The sequence below is a fragment of the Schistocerca serialis genome, chromosome 9, assembly GCF_023864345.2.
Source record: "Schistocerca serialis cubense isolate TAMUIC-IGC-003099 chromosome 9, iqSchSeri2.2, whole genome shotgun sequence".
NCBI classification, from domain to species: domain Eukaryota; kingdom Metazoa; phylum Arthropoda; class Insecta; order Orthoptera; family Acrididae; genus Schistocerca; species Schistocerca serialis.
The window spans coordinates 208893547-208905227 of record NC_064646.1 but is presented as its reverse complement, the minus strand read 5'-3'; the positions used below and the strand labels follow the sequence as shown (position 1 = coordinate 208905227).

Genomic DNA, 11681 nt, shown 5'->3' with positions numbered 1-11681 from the left:
CATGTCTCGTGAGATATCAGTAGCGTAATGTTGTTTTATACCGCCTATTTACAATTTTCTTGCACTATTAAATCATCTGTACTCAGTAATAACAATTTTTATACTGCGTGAAACTCCTCAAGAAAGAACAACTTAGTGTAACGTAGCATCCGTACTCTGCTTCAAAACACACTTACCTGCACGTTGATATTACAGCGTTCAGTACTGTGGTATATAAGACTTGAGCATTCATTTGCTTTTACAATAGACATTAACTCATTCGGAGAGGAATAGCTTCATTTGATTTGCAGTATTTGTTTTCGGTGAAAAAATTAAATAAATTAGGTTTTTTTTGCTATTCCAGAAGGTACATCGTAGACCAACAAATTAAAACGTTTTTGAAATATTGATAATTCTGAAAATGGTACATTTTTAGTTGGAATCTCTTTATTCCATTTGGTGTTCAATATCGTAAATCATTATTTATTTGGCTCAATTATGTAGCCTGTACAGTTACTTAAAATTTGTTAGCTGTCTAGATTTGTATCTCAGAATTTTAAAAAAAAATTGATAAAAATATAAAAGGTTAATATTTTGAACTACATAGCTGATAATATGCTCTGACAGCATTCACAACAGAGTAATATGATTAAAAAAGGACACTGCTTATTATGTCACAGAAAAGAATTTAATTAAAGTATTATTAGTTGAAAATGGGTTTGTGTATTGGATGAATGAAGAAGTAGACAATTTTGTCGTATGTATTAAGCCCGTTCCTTCTTCTTCGGCTATGTCATACGTGCTGGCTCTTGTCGTTGACGCCTCTAGCGATTGTACATTTGACTCAGCAATGCGTAGTATGAGTAAGAGGCATTTACCAACTGAAAAAAGAATTCTTTAATGTGAACATCATAAACAATAATGTACACTAATGAAATTATTATTTTCTATCTTATTCCGATGCCTACACATTTCTTATTGAACATACATCTGTTTGAAATACACGTATGAATTACACTAGTTCATAGATGACGTACTTAAACTAACTGTGATTTCGGTTGTTCAGCAATCCTAAATGTGCACCATAAATGTATCTTAAGTCTGTGTTAGTTACGAGGGAACTTCAAACAGCAAGTTACAGTTGATGTCCCAGGCTAAGACCATTGCACAGCAACAGTGGAACATTGTCAGAAGAGAGTATACGTTCCTGGTTTCCTGCAGTCACAGCACTGCTGTGGTGTGGACAGCAGGAGCAGCATAATGTGAGAGTGAAATGGCGGGGCAACTTAGGTCGTACTCCAGAGTTGAAGTGCGTGGGACAGTACGATTGTTGTGGACAAAACGGGAAAATTGCACATAGGAATTCTGGCTGTATAGTAACAAAATTAAATTTAATGTTCAGTGAACTATTCAAAAGATACTACTTGGCCTGCCATAATAATGTGTAACTTTATCTCTGATGTCTCACTGTTATTTATGTATTCCATGGATCATTTGAACTATTCTTTCATTGATGTGTCCGGAACGAGTTAGTTTACATTACATGCATGAAAAATAGGCTTCAAAAAATATGTATCGATAGAAATAATGATAGATGAATGAAAGACATGTCATGTGATACGGAAGCCCTTGAAATTGAATACACAACCGTTTAATGTTGTTAAAATACGGTATAAGAGAAACTGATATTATCTAATTTGCGCCATTACGTCTTAACAGTCATCTTGCTTGCTATTATCTGTCAGAGATGGAGAGAATATGTGTAACATGGTTACCTGCCAGACTACACAGTCGAAGATCTGGGGTTCGAGCTCCTGATCCTTAGTTCTTATATCACTTCATTCACATCTGCCCGTGTTTATCAGTGTGAAAATCGACGAGCTGCACTGTTGTTCGGAATTCCGTGCATACCCTAAGTCCCGCTGCCCCTTACTACGTAGACCATTTTAAAATTGGGATGAAAGCAGGACTCTAGGATCAAGTGTACGCAGGATACCAAGTTGCCTCCACTCACTGCTCACCATGCTTCAGCCTGGTGGTTGATGTATAGCCTATGAGCTCATCATGCTCCGGCATTTGCTTTTAACACAGTCCATCGTCGCACATTCTGAATAGAGACAATGAATGCTCTCTGAGGAGCAATCTTCAGTGTTTTAAGAGAGCACTCTGTTAATTCACTGACCTTTGCTGCTAACACCAGAGGCAGTGCAGACAATACTGGCCAATTTACGCCCATTTGCTGCGACGTCGTAGGGTGCTGAGTACGTGCTTCCACTGCTGCAGCGACCGAGAGAGCGGAAAACGCGTGGTTTCAGAGCATTCCAGTGAGGCTAGCACCTTGCCGTACGCCGCTACTGTTGGCTACCGTGAATAGTGACCGTGTATTGGGGACCAACATATGCTTTTTTGCTAATAGTGTTTTATTACAGTCTTTGGGCGCAGCAAGCCATCTGTCATCGAGCCACGACTCATCCATCTCCGAAGGATTACTGTCAGGTCTGATCCTGACGTCTACAACCCCATACCGTCAGCTAACGTACTGACCAGTTGCTGGATGATTACAATACTGACTCAATTCTATCGAGATGTCTTTTAGAGACTGTTGGCATGGTCACCTGAGGATGTTCTACTAGCTCAATCGGTCATAACGGTATGAAATTTTAAAAATACTATCCGAGGTGATTCTGATTTATATTAGCGTGGATTATCTTACGTTAGCCATTATTACTGACTCAGTTGAGACAGTAGTATACCAACCGTGAGGAACGCTCCCTTGTCGATGGGGTAGAGGTGTCCGGCGGTGAGAACCAGCGGCTTCTGTGAGCGACTGATGATGAGCCTCAGAGCACGCTTGAAACGCTCACTAGCGTCCACCCAAGAGCAGCTGTATATTGCTGCCGAGACCGCCTCTGCCTGTTGAAAACCGTAAGCATTACTGGGTGTATGTTTTAGCAGTTTTGTTATTTTATATTTGACTTAAAGAACATATGTGGGAAGTATACTGAAGTGAGAAAAATCATGGAATAATGATGAGCGCATGTACAGATAGTCGTGGAATCGCGTACACAAGGTATAACAGGGCAGATCATTGGAGGAGCAGTCATTTGGACTCCGCTGATTCATGTGAAAAGGTTTCCGAAGCGATTATGGCTCCACGACAACAGTTAACAGTCTTTAAACGGAAAATGGTAGTCGGAGTCAGAAGCATGGGTTATTCCATTTCTGAAATTATTACTGGATGGAGAAATACATCCATGCTAAAGGCAGGTGACCACACAGATTTGGCACAACTTTGAAATATAGGAAGGTCTTAATAGCACAGTTCTTTACTAGTCGTTAAACATTTCAAAATATTATCATCAAACTGAATCTGTGGAATAAAATGTGCAAGCAAATTAGTGACAGAAAATATGTACATAAGTGAGCATTTAAGTATTCTAATATACAGAAATTTATATTAGTACGTACTTACCTTAAAATCAAACTTTAGTACAAACTTCACGAATGAGATCACATAGAATTAATGCAATATAAATCTCATCTATTGTAGAGATATTTGACTGTCTAGTTGTCTATTCGAATAGAACCAGTGCAAAACTGTGGTGATTAAGCTATCAAAGAGGTAAAGGATGGCCTTTCATACCGCATCCAATACCATCGCTGGAAAGAACGGCAATGCAATAGGGGGCGCCCGACTGGCCCATCTAGAATCGGCAGGAGGAACTTTATGATAAGTGGGGACTGAAAGTAAATTTTCAGAAACCTGGATACCTACGCATTGGACAAATGTAGAACGCACATTGGTAAATGGCCAGCATTTAAAAATATGTAAAAATTTAAATGTTTGAAGAGTAACCTAAGAAGACCCAAAAAGTAATCATGGAGTGCAGCAACAAGTAGTTTATGTTAAAACAGCTACTTAGGAGCTATACCGTCTGTTATCGTCTTGTAAGATGAGTTGGAAAGTAAAGAGTATGCGCTGTAGAACTATTGTGGAGCTTATAATGATCCACAGATGCGACTGTTATGAAAGAGAGAAAGGTGACAATGAGAAAACGACTGAATATTCAACGAAAGGATAAAGTACTATGAATCGGGGCCTGGAATGCCAGAAGCTTGAAAGTGGTTGCGAAGCTAGAAAATCTTAAAAGGGGTTTTCTAAGACTCAACCATGGTGTGGTACGGCTCAGTGAAGTGAAATGAAAAGAAGAGATGGATTTCTGGTCAGATGAATATTGGGTAATATCAACAACAGCAGAAGAGTAGGGGAATAGGATTCGTTATGAATAGGAAGGTAGGGCAGAGAGTGTGTTACTATAAACAGTTCGGAGATACGGCGTTTCTTATCATAATCGGCAGCAAACCCAAACCAACAACGATAGACCAGGTACACATGCCGACGTTGCAAGAAAAGAGTTAGAGAATGTATATGATGATATTGAAAGTGTGATACACTACGTAAATGGAGATGAAAATCTAGTAGTCATGGGCGACTAGAGTGTAGTTAGAGGGGAAGGAGCAGAAGAAAAGATTACATCAGAACATGGGTTTCGGATAAGGAATAAAAAGAAGAAAGACTAATTGAGTTCTGTAACAAGTTTCAGCTAGTAATAGCGAATACTGTGTTCTAGAATCACAAGCGGAAGAGGTTTGCTTGGAAAAGACCGGGTGATACGTGAAATTTTCTGTTAGAAGACTTCTTGGTCAAGCAGAGGTTCCGAAATTAGATACTGGATTCTAAGGCGTACCCAGGAACAAATATAGACTCAGATTACAATGTAGCAGGGAGGAAGAGTAGGCTGAAGTCTAAGACATTAGTCAGGAAGCATAAATAAGGAAAGAAGTGGGGTACATAAGTACTAAGGAATGACGAGATAAGCTTGAAGTTCTCTGAGGCTGTAGATGTACCAATAACGAATAGCTCACTAGGCAGTAGAGTTGAAGAGAAATGGATACCCCTAGAAAGGGCAATCACAGATGTTGCAAAGAAAGAAATGATTGTTGAAAGGACTGACTTAGCATATACGAGAGTCAAAACAACCTTTCGTGAAATTAAAAGCAAGGGTGCTAACATAAAGATTGCCACTGGAGAGGAGAGAGCGGATAGGTGGTAACAGTGCATTGAAGGCCTCTGAGAGGGGGATCATTTGCCCGATGTGATAGAACAAGAAAGAGGAGTCGATTTAGGAGATAAAGGTGATTCATTATTATAATCAAGATGTTAATGAGCTTTGGAGGACTTAGACCAAATAAGGCAGAAGAGACAGGAAACATTCCATCAAAATTTCTAAAATCATTGCGGGAAATGGCAACAAAACGAATATTTTTGTTAGTGTGAATAATGTATGACTCTGGTGACACATCGCGTCACTTTTAGCAAAATTTCATCCAAACAGTTCCGAAACTGCAAGAGCTGACAGATGCTAGTATTATTGCATTATCAGCTTCACAGCTCATGCATCCAAATAGCTGATAAGAATAATACACAGATGAATGGAAAAGAAAATTGACGATGTGTTAGATGACGATGAGACCGGGATAAGGAAAGGTAAAAGCACCAGCGAGGCAATTGTGACGTGGCAGTTGATAATGGAAGCAAGACTAAAGAAAAATCAAGACACGTTTATAGAATTTGTCGACCTGAAAAAGGCTTTCGACTACGCAGAACGGTGGACGATATTTGAAATTCTAAGAAAAATAGGAGTTAGCTATAGGGAGTGACGAGTAACACACAATTTGTACAAGAGCCAAGAGGGAATAATAAGACTGGACGACCAAGAACGCAGTGCTTGGCCTAAAAAGGGTGTAAGACAGGTATTTAGTCTATCGTCCCTACTGTTCAATCTGTTCATTGAAGAACCAATGATGGAAACCAAAGAAAGTTTCAGCAGAGGGATCAAAATTCAAGGTGAAAGGATATCAGTGATACGATTCGCTGACGACACTGATATCCTCAGTGAAAGTGAAGAAGAATTACATGATCTGCTGAGTTCAATGAGTAGTCTAATGAGTAAACGACACGGGCTGAGGGTAAATCGAAGAAAGACGAAAGTAATGAAGGCAGCGAAAACTTAAGATGAGAACTGATATTCACTAAGTAGATGAAGTTAAGGAATACTACCACCTAGGTACCAAAATAAACAGTGGCGGACAGACCAAGGAAGACATCAAAAGCGGACTAGCACTGGCAGAATGGACATTCCTGGCCAAGTGATGTCTTACTAGTATCAAACATATACCTTAATTTGAGGAAGAAATTTCTGAGAATGTACGTTTAAAGAAAAGCATTGTATAGTAGTGAAACATGGACTGTGGGATAACCAGAACAAAAGAGAATCAAAGCATTTCAGATGTGGTGCTACAGACGAGTGCTGAAAATTAAGTTGGCTAGTAAGGTAAGATATAAGGAGCTTCTGCGCGGATCGCTTAGGAAAGAAATATATGGAGAACACTGGAAAGAAAAAGGAAAGGGATGACAGTACATTTGTTAAGATATCAGACAATAACTTCAGTAGTACTCGAGAGAGCTGTAGAGGGCAAAAACGCTAGAAGAAGGCAGAGACTGGAATACATCCAGAAAAAAAGAGATCACATGAAAAACAGAACTATTAGGGCAATGATCGAGACTCAAGGGAGTATGGCAGATAGAACAGAAGAACAGGTCTCGTCTGTGGACATATAACACATTGGCGGACGACAGATGGCGAAAGCAAACCTTGATGTACCGTCCTTAGAGGAAAAAGAAACGACGAAGAGTGAATGTTAGATGGAGAAAATGGGACCATGAAAAAAAAGAGGATTGGTAGAAGGAGAGGAAGCTTTAGAAGATAGAATCAGATGCAACAGATATGAGGGATTCAACGACAGCTGTATGAACACCACAAGAAGAAGGAATTATTTCTCATTTACTGCAATAAACCGAAGAACATGTAATTCACCCATGTAGGGGGCACGCTTGCAGTGGCCTTATTACGCCAATTTTTAGGTGTTGTTCTTCTTTCTGGAGCCATTACGACGTTAGATTAGGGATACATAAATACTGAAAGAAAACACATGATGCGTCACAAGTTTGTTTAGTGTGTTTTAGAGTGTCGAAGTACTGCCCAACAAACTGACTGCATTCGTAGAAAGATGTTCTAGTTAGCGGAGAGGCTTACTCACGATCCAAAATGAGTAAAAGAAACATACTGCGTCCTTCAGCGTAAATCAATCGTAATTATTATGTCGCGAAAATTACGGGTATTTGTCCTCTTACAGTGGTGTACCGATTGTCTTTCTCCCCATGTGCCTTAGGCCTGGTGTTTCACACATGTGCATTTCCGTTAGATTCGGTTGGTTTTAGTTTTTTTTGGTCGCTTTGCACAGATGTGAAATGTTTCTTCACTTTTTATTCGGTACCTAGTGGTAACAGTAGGGTACCGAATACTCCCTCGACACGAACAGGCTCCATCAGGTTTCCATAAGCTGAGAACTCATGTTCAGGGGACAGAAAGCGATCAGGCATTCACACACGTCTGGTTCAGTTTCTGTTTTAACATGATAGCAACTGGATCTCTTAATATTTTATTATTATTTTTGGAAAGTTGTTACAGCAGTTTTCTGATGAAATGAGGCATTTATTAGATGTTGATGTGAATCCCTGGATTTCTGCAGTGCTATCTGAAGGGTGTACAGCAGTTTTTCTGATGAAATGAGGCATTTATTAGATGTTGAGGTGAATCCCCGGATTTCTGCAGTGCTATCTGAACCAGTGCTGTCGGGCACAACATGTGAAAAATTTAAGTATGAGAGACGCAGAAAGCATGGAAAGACGTTTGTTTTGAAATTTTTAACGACTTCGATGATTATGGGCTCACTAAAACTAAAATTTGGTAGATATCGAAAAATGCATTTTTGTCTAATAAGAGACATGGTACATTAGGACGTTGTTATCAGGAGAAACAGAACTGACGTTCTACTAATCGGAGCGTTAAATGTTAGATCCCCTAATCGGGCTGGTAGGTTAAAAAGTTTAGAAAGGGAAATGGATATAATGGGAATTGTTGAAGTTATAAGTACAAAATCAAATAGGGATAATGTAGGAGTAGCTTTAATAATGAGTACAAAAATAGGAACGCCGATAAGCTACTATGAACAGCACAGTGAACGCATTATTGTAGGCAAGATAGATACAAAGCCCACATCCACCACAGTAGTACAAGCTTATATGCCAAACAGCTCCGCAGATTAGAAGGAGAAGGAAGAAATCTATGACGAGATGAAAGAAATTATTCAGACATTTAAAGCAGCCGAAAATTTAATACTCATGGGGGACTGGAATGTGATAGTAGGAAAAGGAAGACAAGGAAAAGTAGAAGGTGAATATGGACTGGGGGAAAGGAATGAAAGAGGAAGCCCCCTGATAGAATTTTGCACGGAGCATTTCATCATGGCTAAAACTTGGTTTAAGAATATTGAGAGAAGGTTGTATACATGGAAGAGGCCTGGAGGCGCCGGAGAGTTTCAGAAAGATTATTATAGTTACAAGAGATTTTGGAACCAGATTTGAAATTGTAAGACATTTCCGGGGACAGACGTTGACTCTGACCACAATTTATTGGTTATGAGCTGCAGATTACAACTGAATAAACTACAAAGCAGCAGGAATTGAAGGAAATAGGACCTGGACAAACTGAAAGAACCAGAGACTGTAGAAGGTTTCAGAGGGAGCATTAGGCAACGATTGACCAGAACATAGTCATGTGTAGGGACTGTGGTTGTTGTGAGCGGACGCAAGGAGAATTGGCCACTCTTCTGGGGCAGGTGGAGGCTTTGTCTGTTAGGCTCATCGAGCTCGAGGCGCAGGCGTCGGCTCGTAGTGGCGTTGGGGCAACTGTGGTGAGACCTATGCCTACTTCGGTGGCCTTGGAATCACATGGAACCCCTGATGTCGCTGCGTCTTCCGGCAGTGAGCATCTTACCGGTCAGCCATCACTCCAGGGTGAATGGCGGACAGTGGTGGGCTCGCGCGTGCCTGGCCGAAAGGCGAAGGTGGGATCTGGCCGCGTGGCAGCTGCCTTACCCCTTTCCAACAGGTACGGGGTGCTTCCTAGTGGTGATGACATCGTTTCCGAGCCACCACAGGATGCCTCGCCTGTTGGGCCAGTGGCCGATTCTCCGGCAAGGTCCCGACAGTCACAGAGGGCGGGCCTATTAGTTATAGGGAGCTCCAACGTTAGGCGGGTTATGGAGCCCCTCAGGAAAATAGCGGGTAGGTCGGGGAAGAATGCCAGTGTGCACTCGGTGTGCTTGCCGGGGGGTCTCGTCCGTAATGTGGAGGAGGCCCTTCCGGCAGCTATTGAACGCACTGGGTGTGACCGGCTGCAGATAGTAGCACATGTCGGAACGAATGACGCCTGCCGCTTGGGTTCTGAGGCCATCCTTGGTTCCTTCCGGCGGCTGGCTGATTTGGTGAAGACAACCAGCATCGCACGCGGAGTGCAAGCTGAGCTTAATATCTGCAGCATAGTGCCCAGAGTCGATCGCGGTCCTCTGGTTTGGAGCCGTGTGGAGGGTCTAAACCAGAGGCTCAGACGACTCTGCGACTATAATGGTTGCAAATTCATCGACCTCCGTTATTGGGTGGAGAACTGTAGGGCCCCCCTAGACAGGTCAGGCGTGCACTACACACCGGAAGCAGCTACTAGGGTAGCAGAGTACGTGTGGCGTGCACACGGGGGTTTTTTAGGTTAGAGGGACCCCCCCTTGGTCGAAACGATAAAATACCTGACGGCTTACCAGAGAGGACATTATCATCGTTGATAAAGAACGTCCGTCCTCAGAGACCAAAAACAGGAAAAGTTAACGTAATATTGGTAAACTGCAGGAGTATCCAGGGCAAGGTTCCTGAATTAGTATCTCTTATTGAAGGAAATAGTGCGCATATAGTATTAGGAACGGAAAGTTGGTTAAAACCGGAAGTGAACAGTAACGAAATCCTAGACACAGAATGGAATATATACCGCAAGGATAGGATAAACGCCAATGGTGGAGGAGTATTTATAGCAGTAAAGAATTCAATAATATCCAGTGAAGTTATTAGCGAATGCGAATGTGAAATAATCTGGGTTAAGTTAAGTATCAAAGGTGGGTCAGATATGATAGTCGGATGCTTCTATAGACCACCTGCATCAGCAACCGTAGTAGTTGAGCGCCTCAGAGAGAACCTGCAGAACGTCGTGAAGAAGTTTCGTGATCATACTATTGTAATAGGGGGAGACTTCAATCTACCAGGTATAGAATGGGATAGTCACACAATCAGAACTGGAGCCAGGGACAGAGACTCTTGTGACATTATCCTGACTGCCTTGTCCGAGAATTACTTCGAGCAGATAGTTAGAGAACCAACTCGTGAAGCTAACGTTTTAGACCTCATAGCAACAAATAGACCGGAACTTTTCGACTCCGTGAATGTAGAAGAGGGTATCAGTGATCATAAGTCAGTGGTTGCATCAATGACTACAAGTGTAATAAGAAATGCCAAGAAAGGAAGGAAAATATATTTGCTTAACAAGAGTGATAGGGCACAAATCGCAGAATATCTGAGTGACCACCATCAAACGTTCATTTCTGAGGAAGAGGATGTGGAACAAAAATGGAAAAAATTCAGAAACATCGTCCAGTACGCCTTAGATAAGTTCGTACCGACTAAGGTCCAAAGCGAGGGGAAAGATCCACCGTGGTATAACAATCATGTACGAAAGGTACTACGGAAACAAAGAAAGCTTCATCATAGGTTTAAGAGTAGTCGAATCATAGCTGATAAGGAAAAGCTGAACGAAGCGAAAAAGAGCGTAAAGAGAGCAATGAGAGAAGCATTCAACGAATTCGAACATAAAACATTGGCAAACAATCTAAACAAGAACCCTAAAAAGTTTTGGTCATATGTAAAATCGGTAAGCGGATCTAAATCCCCTATTCAGTCACTCGTTGACCACGATGGCACCGAAACAGAGGACGACCGAAGAAAGGCAGAAATACTGAATTCAGTGTTCCGAAACTGTTTCACTGCGGAAAATCGTAACGCGGTCCCTGACTTCAGCCGTCGCACGGACGCCAAAATGGAAAATATTGAAATAAACGATATCGGAATTGAAAAACAACTGCTATCACTTAGTAGCGGAAAAGCATCCGGACCAGACGAGATACCCTTAAGATTCTACAGTGATTATGCTAAAGAACTTGCCCCCTTTCTATCAGCAATTTATCGTAGATCGCTGGAAGAACGTAAAGTACCCAGCGACTGGAAGAAAGCGCAGGTCGTTCCCATTTTCAAGAAGGGTCATAAATCAGATGCGAATAATTATAGGCCTATTTCGCTTACGTCAATCTGTTGTAGAATAATGGAACATGTTTTGTGTTCTCGTATTATGACGTTCTTAGATAATACAAATCTCCTTCATCATAACCAACATGGATTCCGCAAACAGAGATCATGTGAAACTCAGCTCGCCCTATTTGCCCAAGAAATTCACAGTGCCGTAGACACTGGCGAGCAGATTGATGCCGTATTCCTGGACTTCAGGAAGGCATTTGATACGGTTCCGCACTTACGTTTAGTGAAAAAAATACGAGCTTACGGAATATCGGACCAGGTTTGTGATTGGATTCAGGATTTCCTAGAAGAAAGAACACAACATGTCATTCTTAACGGTTCAAAATCT

At 41.4% G+C, this 11681-nt stretch overlaps 1 protein-coding gene across 1 annotated transcript in view; it reads right to left on the bottom strand.

The window, feature by feature from the left end:
- Positions 1-723: 723 nt before the first annotated feature.
- The window catches only part of LOC126419485 (odorant receptor 43a-like), a 58530-nt gene continuing 47572 nt past the window's right edge, over positions 724-11681 (bottom strand). The window contains exons 4-5 of the mRNA XM_050086673.1: positions 2737-2892; positions 724-860 (exon numbers count right to left, since the gene is read on the bottom strand). Coding sequence (XP_049942630.1) covers positions 804-860; positions 2737-2892 — 213 coding nt within the window. The 3' untranslated portion in view covers positions 724-803. The remainder of the gene's footprint in view (positions 861-2736; positions 2893-11681) is intronic.